The 24,870-nt window shown below is 49.9% G+C and overlaps 1 protein-coding gene across 1 annotated transcript; it reads right to left on the reverse strand.

The window, feature by feature from the left end:
- Positions 1-13,436: 13,436 nt before the first annotated feature.
- LZTFL1 (leucine zipper transcription factor like 1) lies at positions 13,437-23,764 on the reverse strand. The gene is made up of 10 exons (XM_084903322.1): positions 23,616-23,764; positions 21,790-21,914; positions 21,086-21,280; positions 19,663-19,723; positions 18,540-18,611; positions 16,951-17,016; positions 16,792-16,869; positions 15,767-15,943; positions 14,970-15,073; positions 13,437-13,876 (listed from the first exon to the last, which is right to left on the reverse strand). Exons 1-10 carry the CDS (start codon positions 23,616-23,618, stop codon positions 13,858-13,860), a joined length of 900 nt encoding a protein of 299 aa, XP_084759448.1. The 5' UTR covers positions 23,619-23,764; the 3' UTR covers positions 13,437-13,857.
- Between the last annotated feature and the right edge of the window lie 1,106 nt (positions 23,765-24,870).

Below are 24,870 nucleotides of genomic sequence, written 5' to 3' on the forward strand. Positions count from 1 at the left end.
GCAAAAAAAAAAAAAAAAAAAAAAAAAATCTGGCAATCCAGCAGGAGAAATTATTATTATTTTTAAATTGTGGCTTAAAAAATATATATATTTTATTATATATAATACATAATATATATTATATATATATATATATATATCCTGGCTTTTGGCGCTGCTTTGAGTTGTACATGAATGGGCTCAGATACGTGCTCTTCCGGGCCTGGCTTCCTGGGTGGGGCCCATTCATGCCCGGGTGTGAGTTGTCGGTTGTTGGGTGCTCCGTGTGAATACACCGGTTGAGCACCATGGACGTGTGTGCTGTCTCCAGTGTGGGGCTCTCAGGGATGAAGCGGTAATGACACGCTAGTACGCGCCGTCGGGTCCACGCAGGCGGGTGGGCCGCAGGCGGGTGGCTGTCAGCCGGAGCGGTATGGCCCAGCCGTTTCTAGAGAGGCTGCACCAGGTCAAACTCCCACGAGTTTCGGTTGCTTTGCATCCTGACTGACGCTTGTCATTCTGTCCTACACAGGCTCATGGGTGTGGCACGATCACTCCCTGTGGCTCTGAACGTGATCTCCCTGCAGGCTAACTGGGTCATCTGGACGTCGTCTTTCAGGAAGTGTCTGCTCCAGTTAATGGGCGGGGCTGTCCTTTTCTACCCACAGTTCTCTCCGTATTCTGGAGACGCACAGTTCTCTCTGTATTCTGGAGATGCACAGTTCTCTCCGTATTCTGGAGACGCACAGTTCTCTCTGTATTCTGGAGACGCGAGCTCTGTGTCAGTCTCATGAGCTGCACACTTCTCTCCGCCCGCGAGTTGCCTTTTTGTTGTCAGTGGTGTCTGCTGATAAACAGATGTTCTTAATTTGAACAAAGTCCAATTTGCCCATCTTTCCCTCCAGGGTTCTCCTTTAGTTAAAAAACAGTCAAGTCCTCGTGAAGAAAATTCTCCAGGATCATGGAGATAGTCCTGGGGGTTTACATTTGTGGCAGAGTCTGCCTCAGCAGTCTTCAGATAGGGCTGTGTGTGTGTGTGTGTGTGTGTGTGTTTTATTGATTTCAGAGGGAGAGAGATAGAAAAATCAATGATGAGAGAGAATCATCGATCGGCTGCCTCCTGCATGCCCCCGTACTGGGGATCGAGCCTGCAACTCAGGAATGTGCCCTTGACTGGAATCGAACCCAGGACCCTTCAGTCTGCAGGCTGGCACTCTATCCACTGAGCCACACCAGCTGGGGTGATAGGCCACCTTTGTAATGTTGCCGCCTTTGTAATGTTGTTGCCTTCACATTACAAAGGCACAAAGGCACTGGACAAGGCGTGTTGCCTCCTCCAACTATCTGCTTGGCGTTCTTATTCTCGCAAATGCGTTTTCCCTTGAGGGTACCTGGCTACCAGGTGCCATTGAGGACCTGGGCACCTTGGAGAGATGCCACCCACGGCTGTCTGTCATCGGGAACCGGAGGCTGCTAGGACTTGGTTGGTTTGACATAGGCAAGGCCCCTCTTCAATTCCCTGCCCCCGTCAGGAGGAGGCCAGCCCTCCCTCCCTCCATACGGCCAGACTCCCTGGAGCCTGTCCAGGGTATGCAGTCCTGGGGGGCGGGGGGCAGAGGCCGCACAGAGAGACGTCTTCAGAGAGCCTCACAACAGGGCTAAGTCCTCAGAGGCTCCCCACACCTTCCTAAAAGCCACCCGATAGCTCTAATCTGACCAGACCAGCTGTGCCGCTGCAGCTGCTAGAGGGGGGAAGGACAGGCCTGGGAAGGGGGAGTGCGCTTTCACCAGGACGGGCAGAGCAGGGTGGGGAGGTGAGTGGTGGCTGCTGGGAAGTGTTTAAGAACTAGCTCTGCAGCCGCAGCTCTGATGTGCAGCATCTGCCAATTTCTGTGGTGTAAATACTCCCCTGGTGGCCAGCTCCAAGCTACCAACGCGGTGCCCCTGAGCATGGAGTTGGGGAGAGGCGGGCAGGGGCACATCACTGTATTCATTTCCCACGACACATATGCAATGGCCATCCATAACCTCAAGAGCATACATGATAGTGTAGTAAGTAACTAGGAAGTGGTGGGTATGGAGCATTTATAACCTGTTTTTGTTGTTTTTTTTCTGTTCTTTTGCATAATGGTCATGTTTAACAATCAGCTCATGAGTCCCCGTTGGTACAGCTGGGAAGCCGACCGAGTGGCAGAGCTGTCACTCAGGACACGGTTTCCGGAAGGATGCCAGCAGTTTATCTGATTTCCAGACGAGAGTGGAGAAAGAGGGCACGGCCATGACTCAGCTGCCCGGGTGTGGTCATAGCCTGGTGCCTGGATGCCAGGTTCTGACCTGACCAGTCACGGCCACGAAGCTTTCAAAAGCAGCCCTGGTGACCCGCTGCGGCTGAACCCCCCTCAGCGGCTCCCAGTTCCCCACGAGATCAAGGCCAAAGTCCTCGGCCGGGTCTGGGAGGCCGTGAGGAATCTGACCCTTGCTCACCTAGGTTCTGGGAGAAGCTGGACTTCTCATCTTCTGGAAAACGTGCATTTTAATGCGTCTGGGTCGTTCCCTCAGCCAGGAGCGCCTCTCCTCCTCCTGCCCCGGGGGAAATGCACCCCTTTTAGGGAGCCCAGCATCCTCCTGGCAGCCGATGCCCCAAGCCCAGGCGCACGTGTTTCTAAGGCCGTCGGTGCTGCCCTGTCACTCACGGTGCCCGGCTGTTCTCTCCGGTCTGTGCTGGCCGCCAGCCTGCTGCACTCTCCCCCGTCCTGCGGGCGGGTGGTGGAGTTTCAACCGAAGGCGGCTGGTCAGTGAAGAGCCTGCTGCAGAGACCACACTGCAAAGGGCAGCGTGCAAGTCTCCGGGGGAGAATCCGCGGGGAAACCAGGGGCTGCTGGGAGGACTGGCCCAGCTCAGGACCCCAATCAGGACCAGAGCCCCCAGCTGAGCGCACACCGTTGCTCTGGAGGAGGCCTGGGCCCGTGCTGGCCCACGTGGTCGCCGCTGGCCACAGGGGACTGCTCCGTTTTTGTTAAAATGAAATAAAATGAAAACAATCCCGGTTCTCAGTCACACCTGTCACATTTCCCGAGCTCGGTGGCCCATGTGTGCGTGGCTGTGGAGCTGGACGGCGCGGACTGAGAGAACATTTTGTCATGCAGGACAGTCCGACTTGGTGGGAATTCAGGCACGGGCTTCACCTCCTGAGCCTGGACTGTGGGCTGCTCCTTGGACAAAGCAGTGTCCGAATGCTGTTCCCCCGCTCCCTCCATCCTCCCTGTCCCAGGTCCCGGGAAGAGGGAAGATGGGAGCTTCCTTCTCTCTGCTCCTCGCCTCCCACAGCAACTCCATGAAGCCACTCCAGCTGTACCGCTGGAAACCCCAACACTCCTGCACCCCATCCCCCACCCCCCCTGCAGCCTCTCTCTTCTCCTGGGACCGGTGTCTGGCCCTCAGTGCCTCCCTCTGGTCTGGATGGACCTCAGGGTTGGCCGTTTCCACATATTTCCCTCCTACCTCCTCTGTCCCCAGCCCTTTCACCGTCTCTCAGCCTTGCACCACCCAAACCTGAGGCTCTCCAGGCTCCCAGACTGTGGTGAGGGCTTCTGAAGCGTCTTCCAGAGCTGAGGATGGGTCTGCTGCAAACCGGGCGGTGAGGCCTCTGCAGGGCCGTGGCGCTGCCCGTCCCGGGGCCCTGGCCCAGGTTTCCAGCTCTGGTCTGTGTGCCTCAAACCTCTTCCCATCCCCTCATCCCACTGAGAACCCTATGGACAACTGGAGGGCACCCCTTCCAGGCTGGCGCCCCTGCCAGCCTTCCTGGGTGAGCGACTGCTCCCTCCCGGGGCTCATGCGTCTCTCCCGCCTCACCCCCACTCCTCCTGCATGTGGGTGGTCCACATTCCCTGCGTCCATCCCTCATCTCTCTGTTCAGTCCTTCATCTCTTCTAAGGGAGTCACGTGGAATCCAGACCCCAGTGATGACGAATGCCATCTGTCCAGTAACCTCCGTACTGACAGCCCATCCTTGCTGTCCAGTGAGGTCTTACCATCTAAGCATGAGTCCCTGAGCGCTACCCTTTAGTTTATCCGTGCTTGATCTTTATATTGTGGAACAATGTAGTGTTTATTCTTTGGTGTCTAACATTTCTTGTCTCACATTATGTGATTTTAAAAAAAAAGTTTCATTCAAGTTGGTATGTGTACCTATAATTTTTTTTTTTTTTTTTTTTTCCTCTACTGTATTTCCTATGTGGGAAAACCACGGATCATTTATCAATTTTTTCTAATGATGGACACTGGGATTATTTATGAGTTCAGGCTATTATGAAGAATGCTTCTAGGGACATTCTGGTACATGTGTCCTGGTGCACACAGGCAAGCATTTCTATGGTTAGAATCGCTGGAACATAGTGTGTGTGTATTTTCAACTTTGCTAGAGGATCCCTAAAGTGGTTGTATCAATGCATGTATATGTATTAATACTCCCACAGTAGCCTGAGAGTTCTAAATACTTAATATTGCATAGTCTAATGAAAGCAAAAAAAAAAAAAAAAAAAAAAGGAGCTATTAAAAATTCAAAACAAATAAAAAGCAAATAGTAAGATAGGGAAAATAAGTTCAATATATAAGTAATTTTAGTAAATATAAATGGATTAAATAGACCAGGTGTAAGACTGGAATAAAAAAAATCATCTAGTTACATACCATTTATAAGAGAATACCAAACATAAGATCACAGAAAAATTTGCAGTAAAATGATGAAAAGGATGTACCAGGAAAATGTTATCTAAAAGAAAGCCAAAAGGAGCTGTATTATACCAGACAAAATAAACTTTAAACCAAAAGTGTTATTAGTGATGACAAGGAATATTATCTATCAGTAGAAGGAATATTCTCAAAGTTGAATACAACTAATAAAACAGCTTCAAAAGACAAGGAGCAAATACTGATAGGACTACATGAAGAAATGGACACATTTTCCATCATGATAATCTCTGTAGTCCTATATCCATTATTGATAGACAAAAGCAGAAAATAAAAGAACAAGAAATAAAAATAATATAGATTGTTACAATGAGAACCAAATGGAACTTCTAGTAATGAAAAATTCAACAATTGAAATGATAAGTTCAGTGGATGGGTTTAAAGCCTGATTAAACACAACTGAGAAGAGATTCAATGAATTCAAAGACATGCCAGAAGAAATGTTTCTGGAATTTGCATTGCAGAGAGAGATAAAGAGACAAACATATGAACAAGCAAAGCTATATACACAAGATACACAGGATAATAAGGTCTTATATATGCTTGCCTAGAATTCTAGGAGAAGAGAGAAAGTGGGACAGAGAGATATTTCAAGTACTAAGAGCTCAGCATTTCCCACCACAGATTCATGCAACCCAATGAATCATGAGTAGAATTTAAAGAGAGGAAAGAAATATACCTCGAGATACATCATCATCATCATCATCATCGCGATGCTCCAGAACATCATGGTGAGCCCTCAATCTATGTCAAGTCCTCACTGCAGAGGAGAGTTTAATTTGTGGGATTTTGAGACAATAAGGTAGAACTTAAATCTTGGACAGGTAGAACAGCAGGTAACTTAAGGAGAAGCATGTACACACGCAACTGGGATGGACCGAAGATTGAAATAAACCCTCAAAACACAACCACTGACCCACCTGGCTCAGGAGAGCAGGTAAGGCCAGTTTCCCCTGAATTGGGTGGAGGGCTGGCGAGAACCCAGGAATATTCCCAGAAGCCAAGGGCAGGCACACCCAACGGCGGGAGGGGTGACCTCCCTGTGACCTGCCCGACAACACCAGATCTCACAGGAGCAGATAAGAGCTGACCAGCTGCTCCAGGATGGACCTAAACAGCCCAGCCACACCCAGGGAGAGGTCGCCAGGGGAGAGGGGCCGGCTCCGGGTGCGAGTCGTTGGGAGATTGCAGAGGCTCCCGAGCTGGGGACAGATGGGAGTAAGGGTGCTGCCACCCAGCAGAGGGTGTCCAGGATGGGGGAGAAAGACCAGCCCAGGACGAGTGCCGGGCTCTGCAGGGTCCTGGGGACAAGAGGGGCAGAGCAACTTTGGGCAGAGACATCTTAAGAAATATGTCCTGCTCCAGCCAGTGTGGCTTAGTGAATAGAGCGCTGGCCTGCAGCCCGGAGGGTCCTGGATTTGATTCCGGTCAAGGGCACGTGCCTTGGTTGCAGGCTCCTCCCTGGGCTGGGCCCTGATCGGGGTGCGTGCAGGAGGCAACCCATCAATTTCACACTGATATTTGTCTTTCCCTCTCTCTTCTACTGTCTCTAAGAGCAATATGAGTTGAAATGTTCTAAGTTGGTGAATACCTGCAGACTCTGTGAAAGTATGCCAAGTAAAAATGTCCAGTTGTTGTCCCCTGATGTTTTGTTTTTTTTAAATCTTCACTGAGGATATGTTTTTTATTTTAGAGAGAGGATAAGGATGAGAGAGAGACACTGACCAGTTGCCTTCCATACTTACCCCAATGGGAGATTGAACTTTTTGGCGCATGTGTCAACACACCAACCACCCGAATCCCCTGGCCAGGCCTCCGAGCACTTTCTAAAGCTCTCCAGGGGCCAATCAGGGTTCCTACATTGCTGTTATGAACAGAGGTGTTTTTAGAATCCTTTCCCCACTTTTCATTTTTCCACCTTATTAACTTGCTGAAGAGATTAGGCGAATTGTTTAAATTGCAGAATGCCTAACATTCAGAATTTGTCTGATTATTTCCTAGGGGGTCATTTAACACTGTCTTTCCTTCTCCAACGAATGTACTCAATTTAGTCTTTATATGGAGCATATATAACATATTATAGCATTGTGCATACACTTAGGCCCGTGGTTGGCAAACTCATTAGTCAGCAGAGCCAAATATCAACAGTACAATGATTGAAATTTCTTTGGAGAGCCACATTTTTTAAACTTAAACTTCTTCTAATGCCACTTCTTCAAAATAGACTCGCCCAGGCCGTGGTGTTTGTGGAAGAGCCACACTCCAGGGGCCAAAGAACCCATGTGGCTTGAAAGCCGCAGTTTGCAGACCACGGACTTAGGCAATGAACAGTGTTGCTGATGGACTTGGGAGAAAAGGAGGGTATAACCTTTCTGAATCTATATCTGACATGTGCAAAACGGAGACAGTATCCCGGCGGTCCAGACCACCTGGCCAATCTAACAGGAGGCAGAGCGGCCCCCAGGATGCGGGGAACCGCTGGCCAGGCCCACGGGCAAGGCGGCTGCACAGTGGGGGCTGGGTGCAGTGCTGGACTCTGTTTCTGGCTCTGCTGGGAGAGATTAGAAAACAGATGGGACACAGAGGACTTTAATGGCAGCTGTAAAAGTGAGAGAAAAGAAAACGAGAGGTCTAAGGCTGGAAAGCAGGAAGATTTAACCTAAAATAACTCAGGCAAGTGCTTCAATACGCTTGCATGGATCCATTTCGCCAGTACAGATGCGTAGCGACTCGGGGCTTCCTGAGACTTGGAGTCGCATTAAAGAAAAGAAAGCAGACTGTGTTCTTTGGTTCACACGCCCGCTTCCAAAGGACAACTGTTCCCACAGAGCGGCGGGAAAGGCTTTTCTGGAAACGGACACTTGTGTTGTCCAAAGCCCCTCATTTGGGAAAACGCCACGGAGAGGGCACCGCTCAGAAGGGCCCGAACGGAACACAGAGGCATTTTTTATTTATTTTTTTCCAGGTCAGAGAGAACAGATGCAGAAATGAGCTGACCTGGAGCACGCGGCAGCCTCTCCCCACGACCACTCAGCTGACCGCCCGCGTTAGGCAGACGCAGCCACGCGCTCGAAAACCCGGGGCCGAGCGCGGCCACGGACCCTTCCGTGCTTCTTGTTGGTGTTGGCTCGGTTTGCTTCTTCCCCTCAAATGTTTGTGCTGGGAACAAGCAACTGAGACCGGCTAGAAGGCGAAACCTGGTGGAGAACAGACAGAGCTCTGTGAAAATATTTTCCAGGGACAGCGTGTCCCTGGGGGCCCGGGGTCTCCATCAGCGACCCCCCCGGACGCTGCCCGTGTCCGGCTGAGCTGTTCTGAGCTGTTCTTTCCTTCGCCGTGGGAGAGGAGCCCTAGGAGTCCGGCTCTGCCAGGAAACACACAGCTTCGTTGCACAAGCTCAACGCTTCCAATTAGGTTGGATTTCTTCCATCGCTCGGTGCTGAACACAAGGTCCACGGCCGAGCAGGGACCCCGCCAGGGAGCTGGCGAGGATGCGGATTCTCAGGCCGCCCCAGGCCTCTGGAGTCAGAACCTGGTTTGAACAAGGCCCCTGGGTTTGCGCGCACGCTGAAGGGTTGGGCTCGCTGGGCTCTCCAACCTGGCTGTGCGTCAGGATCTGTCCAGCTGTCAAAACACAGATGCGGGGGCCTGAGAACCGCGCATTTGCCAGTCTCTCCACAGTTTGAGACGCAGCATGGCGGCCGGGAGAGGAAGGACCTGCCACCAGCGCTCTGCACGAGTGTAACGTCCACAGAATGCCCCCTCCTGGCCCCAAAGCCCTGGGAATGGCCACCCCTGCGTTCCCACCTCTTCAGTTTCCTCTAAAACACATGAGTCCACAGAAAAGAACCTTCAAGGCCGTGTGGTTGTCTATGCAACACACACTGCTTCCCATGACCTTGAGGAGCCCAGAGCCTGTCCCCCGCTTGCCCAGGTGCCACGCCACCCGCGAAGCGCTCCAGCTCAGAGCGGCTGTGCCAGGCTGATGCCCGCCGGGTCACACCATGCTGCCGAAAGGGCGCTCCCCACTTCGCGGTGCCCATTGCTGATCTCAGCCACCTCGAGCGGCACAGTGTCATGATCTGCCACGCGCGTGTTCAGTGCTTTACAGAGCACGGCATGTAGCAAAATACATGTGTGTAGTGTGACAAACCGTTACAGTGCTGGTGCCCATGCAGCCACAACCCCAGTGAAGACAACCTTCTCTGTGGCACCCAGGGTCCCTGCCGCTGTCACGGCCACAGCCAGCTCCCCCAACACCTGACCGCACGGCCACCCCTTTGTTTATGGCTTTACTATCTGTCCACACACCCTGACAAACAGAGCTTGGTTTTGCATTTTCTATAGGCGGAATCATAATGTCTGCCTTTTTTGCATTTTAATGTCCAACTTGTAGTGGTAATGCATGCATTTTTGCTGGTGTGGGCAGCCAACTTGGAGCAGGTCTAAAAACAAAAACGTGGCAAAAATGCACAGTCTAAGGAAGCAGAAAACATAACGCCAAGGTGACAGACAGCAGGGAGCTCTGAGTCCTGGGAGCCTGACTGAGGACGCGCACCATGGAGCCCACCCTGCAGACCCCTGCACAGCTGGTCCCCAGCCACCAAGGGGCGGCCTCGGTCATGCAAGGAAGCCTGGCTGGGTTAGCGGGCGCTGTGCTGGGGATGCGGGTAGTTGCTCATTATCCTCACAACCTCACCCTCCCAGTCTTTCCGTGAAGACGGGCTTGACTCTGATATGGATTGTTTTATTGTTTTCACTTACAAAGCAGAGTTGACGCTGGTTAAAGAATGTGAAGGTTGCGTTGAATATTAATCAGTTATTGATTCAGAAACACTGTTGGTGGCTTTCAGCTGCTTTACAAGGAAGGAACATTCCAGAGCAATCACTCACTGGACTATTGAGGCTTTTAGCTCTTTACAAGGAAGGGAAATTCCAGAGCAATCACTCACAGGAATACTGAGGCGGAAATCCTAAATAATGGATCAGCTAACAGGACCCAGCAGGGTATAAAGGACAGCTATGACATGGGGAGGGAAGGGGAAGGACTGGACAGATCTAACGAATGGCTCTGGACCCCGTGGGCAGTTCTGAAGGTAAGACACACTCAGGACAGCCCACACTGGGGGAAGGGCCGGGCTTTAGTCTTCCCCACGGACGGCTGTTGGAGGCAGTCACTCTGAAGCGGAGTGTAAACTCGGGGGAGGTGGTTCTCTTAGGCTGGGCAGTTGCAAAGGAACAGCGAAGGGCCAATGGCCAGCGACCCCTCAGGAGCCGGGCCACAATCCTTTATTCCAGAAGGGGATTGCCAAGCAGAGCAGCAGCCACGGCTGCTGGGTCCGATGGTAACGATACAACGCGCCACTTCTAAATTCAGGCAGTTTATTACTCATGCAGACAATCACAGGCCAAGAGTAAGCCAACGGTGCCAGCTCCCTAGACCTCCTCTCATACATCAGAAAGGACAGCATGGAAACGCCTGGGGCGGGTGACTGCAGCCTGCGCAGTGGGAGGCCACGCTGCTGAGGGGCCGCGTCTAGACTGCTCTACACAGAAGTTTTACATCCCGCAGGTCTTATGAGCTCACCGGAACTTCATCAGAAGCCCCCAGGAGGACAAGCAGGCGGGTGGGAGATGGCCTCGGAGCAGGTCCTCTCGGGCCTCCCTGCTTCTCGTCTTCTGGAAAACCACAGGCATTCTGCCAACACAGAGGGGCTGTGGGTCCACTCTTGCCTGCGCGTGCCAGGGTGACGACAGCACCCACCCCCAATGACCCAGTGGAGTGCATTTCAGCACCTAAGGACTGTTTAACATTAGAAAATTGTTGTGGCTCACAACATTAACAGAAAAAAAAAGAAAAAGTTGTATCATTATCTCCATAGATACAGAGAAGGCATTTAGCAAAATTCAGCACCCATTCGTAATTTTTTATAAATGCTCATAGCAAACGGGATGGAAAAGCACCTCCTTAACCTAATACACAAGGTTGCAAACATCCTTTAATGAATAATAGTGAGGCAAGGCCGCTTTCTGTCACCACTTCTGTTCAGCACTGCACTAGAGGTCATGGCCAGTGCAATAAGGCAAGAGAAAGAAATCATTTACCTGGAAACTGCAATGATCTGAAGTCAACCTAACATCTTCCTATAAATCAATCTAAAATAGAGCTGCCGAGATGCCACAAAGTCTACGCACGTCACTCACAGAGGACGAGTTTCCGAGCCCTCACTGAGGATGCACAGAATTCTAATAAGCCACTCTTTCCCAAGCCCAGAAGACATGGCAAAAGAGATTGGCACACTGATCAAAACCAGGGTGTTGGCTGCCAGTCCGATAGGAAAGGACAAGGGTGGATGTACACAAACCATAAAAATCAGATGCAACAGTTCAAAAAACATAGTGCATGCAAACCAATTATTATAGGGGCAAAGGTCTCCCCACACCTAAGTAGCCCTGAGGCCACTGCAGTGCAGGTCACTGTTGCAGACATCATTGGAATAGTGTTGGAACGACTTGGAGTCATCAGGAAAAGATAAAATCATGCTTATGGCTCTCCGCTTAAGACAGGAAATTATGTCCCAAGGTGAAGATTTCTCTAATGGCTGAATTTAAAGTTTTGACCATTTATATGGAGAAACCTTAGCACTAGAAAATTAACTCATAGGTAATATCTAATTTTGGTCAAGCTACCAAGCTTTTTCATGGCTTAAGCTGTGCTTGTGCAGGGAGCAGAAGTTCAGTTTCACAAACATTTGGAGTGAGCACCCACGACAGGCTGAGTCACTAAGACAGGGTCTGGACTGGGTTCTCAGTCCAGGGAGACTCCTTTTCAGGGCTGTAATGAGGTAAAGGCAGCTGTGGTCTGGCCACCTGAGCACAGTGAGTTCATCCTTTGGTTAGTATGGCATGTCAGACTGTCCACTGCATTTACTCTCCTGTCTTCCCAGTTCATCGTGGACCACATGCTTACCCTAGCCTGCAGGTGGCCAGGAGGAGGCTCTCGGTGTCTGCTCCTGGGGCACAGCCAGGCACAGGAAGTGCAGGAGGTAACATCACCCTGATAACTGAGGCGTTGGACCATGCTCTAGCCTCCTCACTCCGGAGAGGGACTAAGGTGGCGGTCCACAGGGGTCACCTGCTGCACTGACTTCCGTCCCTTCCTGTCTCATGCCCCCATACACTCATAGTGCTTCCTGGAACACCCCCAAATAGTAAGCTACTTAAACAGAAATCCTTGCCTCAGAGCCTGCTCTTAGGGGAGCCCAGCTAAAAGGGGTAATGCCAGAAGTGGCCCAAGAAAGCAGGCCCTCAGGAAGAGACACGGGATGCAGCCAGATGGCAGCAGGACCTCACTGGTGGTAAGCCCAATGGTGAGGACTCTCACTTGGACTGGACTGGAATGAAGGGAGAGAGGGCAGGTTCTGACTAGCCAACTGTCACCTTAGGAGATGCTGAGACAACTAGAATGCCACATGGCGACATTTAAAGAGACCCCCTAATTGCAGAGAACAGAAGATGCTGAGAATCAGGCCCAGATGGGATCACTAGGGTGGTATGTTACAAAGGGGACAACACTCACACCCCTAGAACGTCTCCTTTAAGTGAGGGCTCTGATTGGGAAGGAACGATACTCAGTCATGAGTGAGCCCATTTGGGCAGATGCCCTCAAGAACCTTGACACCCCAAGTTCCCCTGAAACCTTGAGTCTAGCAGGTGGCTCACACCCCTGTGCTAGAGAAGGGCAGCATCCCCCGTGACAATCATTCAAAGGCCTCTCTTGGGAGAAAAGACCGGAAGGACAACCTTTGTCTTCCCCAAGATCTGCCCACTTCCACTCGTTCCCCCTAAACCATCACATGGGTGAGCAGCAGCGCGGCCTGTGTGGAGGAGCACCTAGTCACTCCCCCGGAGAGCTGCAGACCTGGCTAGCTCACACGGGCTGGCGGGAACTGGCAAGCACGTGTGGGCGGGGATCGTGAGGATGTGGGCCCAGTGGGGGCGAGAACAGAAGCTGGCTGAGTTTACTGATGTGGGGGTTCTCTGCTGCTTTAGGGTTTGGCACGTGGCAAGGACACATGAGGCCAGTTCCAAGACCCTGCTTCAAGATGATGGCACCCCCAAAATGAGGCGGGTTCCACAACTGCCTGGCAGAGCACTGAGGGCCAGAGGGCTCTGAGGGATGGTGTGTGGGAACGGCTAAGACAGGAGAACCCACCTCGGGCAGGCATACCCCCTTCACTGAAACCCTGAGGGCGGTAACATCAGCTTTGCTGAGCTCAGCGGTGGCTATCCCGTTGTTCAGAGCTGACAATAGGAGATGCTGGAACATAACTATGTGTGTAATTTTAAACTTATGAATTGTTTACTTCTGGAATTTTCCACGGAATATTTTCTGACTGAGGTTGACCGCAGGTAACAGAGACCACGGAAAGTGAAACCGTGGAAAAGGGGGTACTACTGTCCATTTATTTTGAGCCCACACTTTCTCAGCTGTGGAAGGACAGCGTGCCACCAGTTTTCTTGCTAAGCTGTGTGCAAAGGATGTCCGAACCTCCGTCGCTGAGCACAGCACGGAGGGGACCGCAGAGGTCAGACCCTCACGCTCTCTGTTCATTTTCCTATCGTCGGTGAAAATGTTGCCTATGACAGGTGGTATTTACATTTCCAATTAATTCTTCTTGATGATCAAATAGAGAAAATGAATTAGGTTTCATTTTTCAAAATAAGGTTTATTTGTAATGTCTTCAATAACTCTGTGTCTGTATTTACCCTGGGGAATGCACAGGGAGGGAGATTGCTCGCTTTAACATTTGCTAAAAAGGGGTTCTCCTCAGAGGAGTGCAAAGGCTGAGCCCCTTCTTCCCGCTAAAATCTCTTCTTTACTGTGAGGGACTCGGTGCTTGTGAGCCAAGACCCTGGAGCACTGGGCAGACAGGGGTTTGGGACAACGGCCGGAGCCAGGCTGTCCTTAGGCAACTGAAAACAGGAACTCCAGTTTAAACCGTTGGAGCAAAGTCTAAAAGTTAGAAAAGTAAAGAGGGAATACAACAAACTTCTTCAAAATACATGCCTGAGGTGAGAACAGCTTGTGTTCACTCTCCGGCAGCTTCCGGATGAGACCTCCAACTTTTAATCTTCAGGTTCATATCTGGAAAGAGACAGCAATTAGCTCAAGAGCATAACATCATGATACCCTCTTGTTGTCACTGTTACCAGGTGAGCTGACGTGAAACATCTCCAGTGACTGCAGCAGCGACACTGCATTTCTCGCTTTGATTCACGGCTGAGGCAGAGTCAGGCCCTGTGAGGGGACTCAGAGGGGCTTCCTGCGGCAGGCAGAAGGGGCCAGCTACCTGCTGAGATGCCTTCAGACTCAGCCTCTGTATCTGACAGATAGATCCATGCCGGCAGAGGAGAAATTCAGTCGTCTAACTTCAGATCCACACCACTAGCAGGTATGGCTAAGCGAGTGAAGGGTTAACAAGCCCAGATTCACCTCCTAGCTCTGTCCCCTAGAACACTGATAAAAATGTCAGCTGAGTTTGCAGACAAAACCACCGATGACAAAAGTGGCCCTGATTAGCAGACTCCATCTGGACCAGGTCTGTGAGCAAACGCCAAGTACGTGGTGGCGTCACGACTTGAGACCTCTCTCTGCACAGTGAGTTCCTCTAACTGCACTTCCCTAGCCGGGGACCACATGGTCTATGTGAGCATGGACTTCTCAGCCATGCTGGCCGTGGCATCCATCTGCATGAATCTCATTCTCTTGCACCTAATTTGTCACTTGAGGGCACAGTATGGCCAGGTCTTAGATGCTGCAAGGACACTGTGAAGGAGAAATGCCCAGCTCAGCAAAGCTGACAATACCTCCCTTAGGGTTTCAGTGAAGGGAGTATCCCTGCCTGAGGTGGGTTCTCCTGTCATAGTCATTCCCGCACACCAGCCCTCGGAGCCTTCAGACCCCTGCCAGCTGGCTGTTTCCCACCCAAGATCCTGCTACCTGAATACAATGCCAAGAGTAGCCTAGAGCCGCCGCGGGTGGGTCTACAGGACTGGCTGTACCTAAAAGCTACCCTGAGCAGGCCAAAGCTCCTCCGCTGTCTCAAATGCAGGCTTTGGATAAATGGTAGAGCAATGCGCACCGGCCTGACCTCTCTGGACACAAGCTTAGGTTTAATGAAGAACAGACGTCAACCCATCAAGGAGACAAATCCGAGAGGCACACGGGCACGGCTTACTTGGCCAGTTTTTTCCTCAGGTCTTTGATTTGGTCGTTCTTCTTGGTCAGAATCTCTTTCATGTTCCGGTAGGCTGCTGTTTGCTGGAATTTCTTCTCTAATTCCTGCACAGTGAAACATGCCTGCTCACTACTAAGAAGTGGTTAAGGAAGGAATGAACACATCTGATGAAAGTGTATATTTCTTGCTCTAATTTTACTAATAATCTGCTTATATTGTTTTCTGATTTCTTTTAAAAAACATACTCATATAAAATTAAGAGTATCCAAACTTTAAAAATATTCTTCCATATGACAAGCTGCTAAAATAGTAATGTCTTTCCAAACATAATGCTAGCAAATGACTCAAGAATACTGTGCCCGAGGCATGGGCAAGGCATTTGAAACAGTAAACTAATTTCAGGCAAAATAAGAACGATCTCTTTTCAAATCCCAAAGTAGAGTCACATTTCAGGATTTTTAAATCACTTAAAATTTTGCTCCCAAATTCTTACAAATTAAAGGTATAGAATCCTTAAAAAAAGTCACTCATCCCTCTGACAGGCGGTAGAGGGATGGCGGGAAGGGCAAGCCACTATGGAATATTCTGCCACACAGCAGAAGGATTGGAGATTTTTATCATCACAGATATTTTAGGGCCAAAGATGGAAGAATTTCAGTGGCCAGAAATGACGAATCTTTAGAACACACACTGGTCAGCAGCCGAAGGAAAATGCAGATGTGCAGCTGTCTGGCGCTCGCCTGGCACTTTCCCTTAAGGCACCCACCACTCCAGGGACGTTCACGGACAAATCGGACCTTTTCAGCCAAGCTCAGCTGCTCCTGAACCCTCAGCAGGTCGTGCTTGGCCGTCGCTAGGCTCTCCTCCAGACACTTCTGGTTTTCTGTCTTGTCGCTGAGTGTCTTCTGAAACTCACTCTTTAAAGCGGCAACTGTGTTTTCCAACTCACACAAGTCTTGGGCCTTTATAATATCCTATGAAAATGCACACGTGACCATAAGTTCATGCTGACGCCCTAAACAGTGAGTGTGCTAGGTGGCGATTCACCTGCACAGGAGGCAAAGGCAGGTGCTCGCCAGCCTCCCTCCCAGCTTGCACCCTGGCTCCTGGCACTGCCAGCCCCCACCCCTCGTTCGCCCTCAGCTCTCAGTGCACAGTGTCCTGCACATGGCAGAGTGCAAGCTCACTGACTTCCAAACTCATAAAATACGATGTATGGACTGCGGGGATTCAGAAGAGCAGGACAGAGGTGAGATTCTAGATATGACAGTTGTGCGTCTCCGTGCTGGGAAGGCAAACAGGTTTTATATTTTATATTTTTTTTATTAAGTTTAAAAAAATCCTAGTGAAGAAGTTTAAATGATACACATGGAAGAATAAAAAAATTATTTATGACCGGTCTGTGTGGCTTGAATCAAGTGGTCACTGGTTCGATTTCTAGTCAGGGCACATGCCTGGGTTGCGGGCTCAATCCCCAGTGTGGGGCATGCAGGAGGCAGCCGGTCAATGATTCATTGATGTTTCTAGCTCTCTCTCCCTCTGCCTCCCTCTCTGAAATCAACAAAAATATCTATTAAAAATAACATATAAGGATCTCTTGTATGCCAATGAGCTCTTGGGACACGTGAGCTGGGTATGTGTCCTTGGCCCCAGAGGGCAGAGTGATGGGTGCCATTCTCACTGGCTTTTCCCGGACCAGGAGGCCCCGTGCAGCACATCAGCGGTGGGGAGTGAGGGAGTGGTGGAGGAGGAACAGTAATGAGGACTTAATATTCAGTTCATAACTCTGTTTAGCTAACGTGAGAGAGCTGCCTTCGTTCACCTTCTGGTCGCCTTGGTCCAGCTGTAAGTCATGCAGCGCCCGCTCCAGCTCTGACTTCTCGTCCAGCGCGTTCATGGCCTGCAGTCAAGTTTGAGCACAACATGGTCAGGATGAGCCTGTAAGTAGCTCTCAGGGTTCGCTAGCGGGTTTCTCAGGTACCTGCATTTCGATGGTCTTCAGCCTGGACTTCAGTTTCTCATTCTCTTCTCGAAGCCTTAAAATTTCCTTTGTGAGTAAATTAAAGTTTTGTTATTTCAGCCAAAGAATTTGTAATAGTTGACATTGTTTTATTTTAAAATCCTATATAATAAGAGATAATATGCAAATTGACCCTCACGCCTTCACAAGATGGCTGCCTATGACTAGGCTGGCACCAAATGATTGAACAGCAGGCAGTGGGGTGACCAGGCTGGCATGGGAAGGCAGTTGGGGGCGACTAGGCTGGTACGGGGGGCAGTGAGGGGCGATCAGGCTGGCAGGGGCAGGCAATTAGGAGCGACCAGGCAAGCAGGCAGGTGAGCGGTTAGGAACTAGCAGTCCAGGATTGTGAGAGGGATATCTGACTGCAATTTAGGCCTGATTCCAACAGTCAGACATCCCTCAAGGGGTCCCAGATTGCAGAGGGTGCAGGCTGGGCTGAGGGCACCGGGCCTCAGGTAGATAATAAAAACCTGCATGCCCTGGTTATGGGTAATATCTCGTTTTCCCCAGTGTACTGTCCACCGCATCTGGAGTCTCCATTGGTTCTAAGACTTCTAGTTGCTTCTCTCAGGTCTCAGACTCTCTCAGCTTCCCCCTCAGCCTTTGCCTATCCTCTCCCTGCCTTTTCTCACCCACCTGATCCTGCGACTCCCATCTATTCTCGGCCTACACTGCATCAGAGTGCTGCCCGGTCCCATCCTGCCAGCCTCCTCCCTGTGCTGCCTGCCATGCCTTTCTCTTCTGACAACCTAACCTGTCTGCCCTCTTCAGCCCCGTCCAGCACTGCCTTCCCCAAGTCTGTCCTCCTCTTACACACACCTCTTTGCTGCCGCCCGGTGGCACCTGTGGCAACAACCAGCATTTCCCTATCTCTGCTTCCAGAATACCAGTTCCCTTTCCCACGAGACCGGAGGGTGTTTGAGGGCAAAAGGCCAGGTATTGGACTGCTTTTTGTCTAACAAGAGTTAGCATAATGTTGACAATACAGGAATCATGAAAAGTATTTATTTGTATATTGGTAATTTTTATAAACCACTTAGTAAAATTCCCTTTATTGTTATCACAGATTATAAATTTCAAATGCCCATCAATAAATGATGTCCAGAATTCCATGCTCTTCACCTCCCCATGAGAAAATGCAATGAGAGCTGCTCAGTGGGGATGCACAGCATTAGCGCAGGAATATGCTCACTGACACTGGAGTAACTGTGAGGCCAGGCGAGTACTAGGATTGCCAGGAGGATCACTTTGTATATTACATAAATGTCTAACCACTATGCTGTACCCCTGAAACCAATATAAAATTATATTGTATGTCAACTGTAATTGAAAACTTTTTTTTTTTAAAGAGCTGCTTCAGACTTGCTAAGAGGTAAGTATGCCCTCTTCTGGCCCACCGGCACCATTAAGTAAACAACAGGAGACTAATTACCCTTCGTGGACGAAACCCTGACCCAGCCTCCTCCTCCTCAGTGTCTCCATTCTAGAGCTGTGAGGCAAGGAGGATGGAATAAAGGATCTGCGCCCCCAAACGATGGCAACATTACCTTGTTCAGGAGCTCTGCTGTTCCACCCTCGTTAAGTGGAGCAAGTTTTGGCTTTATGATGTCTATGATGGGCTGAAATGAAATACAGAAACCGAGCTGAAACCAGCACAGGATAAATCGCGTGTGATCATGGAACGCTTGCACTTTCTAAATGGAGACGCTGTGAAAGCACGTCCACGGGGAAGTCAGCTCCTTGGGCGAGGGGCTTCGCGTGGTTTTGGTTCTCTGCTACGTCCCAGGGCCCAATACAAATGGGAGGAAAACATGAAACTCACCCTCCTGTACCTCTTGTAAAAAATACAGGTGGAAGGAAAGGAGGGAAGGTGTTTAAAGCCATAGCAGGTATAAAACCCTGGCATCTCAGGACTGGGATTGAAAATGACCCAAAATGGCCCTTTCAATTAACGTGTGGGATCGGAAACAGATTTCTGCATGAACTCAGACTCTGGGAAAAACTAATAGTGATGAGGATGTAGGCAACTACACTACAGATGAAGAATCACTTGGCAGTGTAGCAATGTGTACAAAAACCAAAAGACTCCATTCCCTCTGACCCAGAAACGTCTTAGCCAGAAACGTGTCCCACAGGGATACCTGGGGAATTGTTTGTACGTGTATATTCACGGGTTCCTCTCAGCAGCATTTCGGGGTTTTTATGGGGCAACAAGTAGTCACTGCAAATGATGAGGAGGATTACAAGCGAAGTAGCTCCTTTTAGTACGGTCTCCACATGACAGACGAGGAAAACGAGGCCCAGCCATCTCTGGTAAACTGCTCAAGGTCACGCAGCTCTGGAGTGTCAGAGCCAGGATGTGCGCGCAGGTGTGGCTGACACACCTGCGCTCTGCATCATGGGAGCAGAGAGTTTATATGGCTGGAGTCAGGTGGACAGCAGGGAGTGTGTGTGTGTGTTGTGTGAGAGACAGTGGACAAAAACAGGCTTTCACAGTTATTTACCAAACTTTTCCTCTTTTGCCTGAAAATATGAGACAGTTTTTCAATCCTGCTCTTAAATCGAATGCTTTACCTTGAGGGCTCACACTTTCACCTCTGAGTGCCAGAGTAACTTGGGAACTTTAAATACTGGCTATTACAGCACAGACTTAAAATGACCAAAAATTACCTTTTTAGTGGAAGATGTAAATTCTGCCTTTTCAAATTCTGCAACTTGTTCTAGTAATTCCCTAGAGAGTAAAAAGCAAATTTTAAAAACATTTATTTAAAGTGAATTTAAAGTAAAATCACACACACGAGAACCAATCTCACACAGGCTGGGAGAACAGAGCAAGATGCGCACCTCCCACGTCAGGGTAATACCCAGTTACCAGCGGTCAACGTCCAAACACAGGCCTCAACTCTGGGTCTGCCACAGCACCGAGGGCTTGGCCCCCACTGAGTGTGCAGTGTGACTGCTAGAACTACAATGTTAGACAAATATGTCTGAAATTTGTAGGCAACTCTGTATTTCTGAGGTGCTATAGGGAGATTGTCATATAATATATATCATTAGCTAGTGGATGTTCAAAAAGACAAACTGATTTTATTTTTTTATTTTTTTAAAATATATATTTTATTGATTTTTTTACAGAGAGGAAGAGAGAGGGATAGAGAGTTAGAAACATCGATGGGAGAGAAACATCGATCAGCTGCCTCCTGCACACCCCCTACTGGGGACGTGCCTGCAACCAAGGCACATGCCCTTGACAGGAATCGAACCCGGGACCCTTCAGTCCGTAGGCCGACACTCTATCCACTGAGCCAAACCGGTTTCGGCGACAAACTGATTTTAATTGAGTAGCCTCCCAAAGATGGGATTCCAGTAGTGTGAGCCACCGGAAGTCTGACAGTCCCAGAGACAGTGGTCCTGGTGAGCCGCCTGACTACTTCCTCTCCTTTGTAAAGGTGAGTGAGAGCTGATGCTACGAGAGCCTCAGTGGGAATGCAGTCACTGCGTGTTCAAGCTCATTCCCAGCCAGCTTCTCCTTTACTCGCCAGTAACCTGCTCTTGGTTTTCCTTCCCTACCTCAGGCCCTACCCGTGTGGTCAACACTCCACATGGCCCACAAGCTGCAGCTGTGCTTCGATAACAGCCCCCAGGGTCAGAGGTCAGCCTTTCCTGATTTCTGCATGACTTTTCTGAGGATGAGTTTCAAGCTTGCCGGTTTTTAAAAATTAAATGAGCTCTTTGATGATCTTTGGATTATAAAAATTTTTTTTACATTTCCTATTTAAAAGATAGGTCTTGTTGACCTATCTCTATAGATTTATTGTAATGCTGATCGGGCCACTACATATACTGTAAAGGAATAGTTAGTAATAGCCTAAAAGGCAACTTCATGTTTCTAATGCTCAGGAACAGTAGAAGCAGAGAATTTTGAAGAGGAATTTCAAAATTTCAAGTGATACCCAAGAGGTCACTCAGGACCCATGCTTTGCCGCTGCTCAGCCTGAACTTTCTTGCGCACCTGCCCCAAGAAGACATTCACTAACGTTTAAAAACGTGCGTGGGCAGCCATTGTCATAACTGCAGGTCCAAACTTTATTACCTGTTTTCAAGCTCAGAGATATCTGTTTGCAGCTTGAGGTACCACTTCTCAGCTTGCGAGAAGAGCTGCCGCAGGAGCAACACGTTGGTGTAAGCCGTGTTGATGAGCTCCGACTCCACCTCGCTGTGAACCACAGCCTGCAGCCCGCTCAGCACCTCAGACACTTCATCGATGGTGAAGGTCTCGTCCACCAGCCTGCAATGCAACAGCCCAAACTTCCGCATGAACAACAAAAGCCAAGTGCAAAATAAAAGCAACTGCACTGTGACATGGAGGGTTACTGGGACCATCTCTCTGGGAGCTATCCCCTTTATTAATAACTTAAGCTGCATTAAATGTTGATGCCTATTTAAGCGATTGAATTGTGGCTCATTCTTCAAATGTGGACATCCTTTAGTACAAGCACGTGCTCGGAGACATGTACTTTTGGGGCCGACTTCTTCAATCCCCTCACTCTGCAGACGGAAACGCAGACTCAGGAGGTGGAGGTGACAGGCCCGACGCCCCACTGCAACCCCTTATGTGTGCAGGTTTGAGAACAGATCGCTCCCACCATGATTTAACTTGAGTCTCACACATCCATGTGGCCGTGTAGCTGCTCTCAGTGAGAACTGGCCATGATGATCCTGGCAAAGGCTTGCGTGGCCTCTGCCACAGCCTCCCCACACTGGCTGCCGGGAGGGCCCGTGTTCCCACCGGGATACCTGCTCTCCTTGAGGTCTTGGAAGCAGGAATCTACAGTTTTGAGTCTCAAGCCTCTTTTTGAACGAGCAAAACGCATGTAATTAATAACTTCATTTTGATGGTGCTCATTTAGGCCCAACTCTGCCTGAAAGAGAGAGAAGTAATTTGTTAGTCTTAAAGCTGTAATAAAGGAACCAACAAGGAAAACACAGGGTGTCTTTTGGTGGAGATGCCAGATAGCCATTAAATCTTGTTCTCTTCTTCCCAGGAGCATGGCTGCCCAACCAGGGGACACTTCCCAGCCCCCCCGCATCAGGTGTGACCACACGACTACTCAGTAATGGATGTCAGAAGAAGAGATGAGGGCTACTTCCAAAGCCTGGACCTTAGATGGGGGTGTGTGTGTGTGCGCCACACCCCATTTCTCTGACCCTCGGAGGAGGCGTGACTAGGCTGATCCTGCGGACAGCAACTATGCCCTAGGGTAGTGTTCGGCAAACCGTGGCTAATAACAATGTACCTACCTATATAGTTAAGTTTAAAAAATTTGGCTCTCAGAAGAAATTTCAATTGTTGTACTGTTGATATTTGGCTCTGTTGACTAATTAGTTTGCCGACCACTGCCCTAGGGGTTGGGGGTGCAGCAAGATGAAAGGCACCTGTATCTTTAAATGACTTAATGAAGCAGCACTGACCCACTCACCTGAGATGAGCAGAGAGAGAGCTGTTAGGTGAGAGAGACAGAACTAACCCCTGCATTCTTTAAGCCAGTGTTTTTTTAGATTTCTGTTATAGCAACTCAACCTTACCTCCTCTCATACAGCTTTAAACATTAGATTTGGTTTTGATATAGCCATTAATTGGCCTTGAATTTAAACCAGATGACAGCTTGACAACTATAGGCTAAAGATTAATGAAATTCTTTTTCATTTTTTAAAAGTTTTTTAAATTAAATTATTATCTGTGTACATATTTTAACATTGCCCCCCTCCTTTCATACATACCCTCCCTCCCCAGAGTTTTGTGCCCATTGGTTGTACTTATATGCATGTATACAAGTCCTTCGGTTGATCTCTTATCTCCCCCAGATCTCCCTACCCTCCCCGCTGTAATTTGACAGTCTGCTTGTTGCTTTACTGTCTCTATATCTATCTTTTGGTTCATCAGATTATAATGTTCCTTATCATCCACAAATGAGTGAGGTCATGTGGTGTTTCTCTTTCATTGACTGGCTTATTTCACTCAGCATGATGTTCTCCAATTCCATCCAGGTTGCTGCCAATGATGAGAATTCCTTCTTTTTTATGGCAGCATAGTATTCCATGGTTGAAATTCTTTTTCATTTTATAGCTACGCTGTTTGAGCATTCAGGAAAACGGGGCCTCTTTTCAACAGGTCAAAACGAGAGGAAATGTCACCCAAGTTCCCTCAAAGTCATTCTCACATCAGAAAGAAAGCTGGATTCAACCGCGTCCTCCCTCCTCGGCTCCTTAACACAGAATTGTTTATGGTGTGTGTGTGTGTGTGTGTGTGTGTGTGTGTGAACACTCGGAGTTTTTGGAAGCGAATGACAATCCTGAGAGCAGTGAGTCCGCAGCTCTCCACCGTCCGCCGCGCGGGGTGGCCTGGCGAGGCCGCCCGGGCAGGGCTTCCGCTCGGACTACCCCGATGGGCTCCGGCCGAGGTTAACTGTGCCCCCGCACCCGGTGCGGCCTCCCCTCCTCAACGAGGCCCGGAAGCGGGCTCCCCGCCGCCGCGGGCCACGCCATCACTGCGGGGCCCCGCTCCGCGTCCCCAGCGCCGGCCGCGGCCCACTCCCGCGCGGCGCCGGCGGGTCGCTACTCACCATGGCGGCAGGGGAGCGAGCGACCTCAGGAGCGGGAGAGGCCAGGCGCGGCCCGCCCAGAACTGGGACCCCCGGGGAGGTTGGCCGCAGCGGCTGCGGAGGGCGGGCAGGCTGTTTAGAAGCCTCTGGTTGCTAATGGCAACGGAGGCACGTGACCCCGGAGTTAAACTATTTTATTGGTCTTTAAGGCCACGAGACAGGAAGTTCCCTGTGACTGGCCGGTCTCCGCATGCGCGTCGGGTCTCAGAGCCGGAAGTCCCGCCTTTTCGCGCCACGCTGTCTGCGGGCGGGCAGCTGTTGCCAGGGTGACAGGAGGGGCGGGGCTGCTTGGGGCTCAGCGCTGGAGCCTGGAATCTGATGCTGCGCGGGGCTCATCATCGCTTATGGCTAGCAGCCTGGCGACCCCGAGGGCTTTGGCCACCCGACTGACTCTCGACCTTTCGATGGGTTCCCGGGGCGTCGGGTATCCCCCCACCCCCCAGACTTTCTCTTCTGTCCAGGAGTTCCCTAAGGTGACCAGACGTCCCGCTTTGGGCGGGACAGTCCCTATTTTTAACAATCTGTTCCGCGGCGTTTTAAAAAAAAGCCCCGATTTTTAAAAACGCGGCGGGACGCGGGACAAATTGTTAAAAATCGGGACGTCTGGTCACCTACACCTTACACTTGGCTGAGATAGGCCGACAGCACCAGTGCCAGGTTCCTGGACCTTAGAGCCTTTAAAAATATATATATTTTATTGATTTTTTTTTTTTACAGAGAGAAGGGAGAGGAATAGAGAGTTAAAAACATCGACCAGCTGCCTCCTGCACATCTCTCACTGGAGATGTTCCCACAACCAAGGTGCATGCCCTTGACCGGAACCGAACCTGAAACCTCTCATTCCGCAGGCCATCCCTCTATCCACTGGGCCAAACCAGTCAGGGCGACCTTAGAGTTTTGAACGACACTCTTCCCACCCCGCCTACCTATTCTTTTATATTCCTGGTTTAAAAAAAAAAATCTCTAATAAAACACCCCTTTTCCTTAAAAAATAATCGCGAACTTAGTCGTTGAAAGAACAGCGAATTTCAAACGATTATGCCTAAAATTACCCGGCAAGCTTGTTGAAAGAAGGCGTCCGTGGCCTCACCGCCAGCAAGTCTAACGCATTGTGAGGCCTGGGTCCCTAAGGACACTCCAGGAGCGAGACGCCCTCTCTGTAACGCTGTCCTAGAAGAGCAAACGTGCAGAAGAGCCAACAGACTGCAGATACCAG

Source organism: Pipistrellus hanaki (assembly GCF_964339955.1).
Source record: "Pipistrellus hanaki genome assembly, chromosome: 13".
NCBI lineage: Eukaryota > Metazoa > Chordata > Mammalia > Chiroptera > Vespertilionidae > Pipistrellus > Pipistrellus hanaki.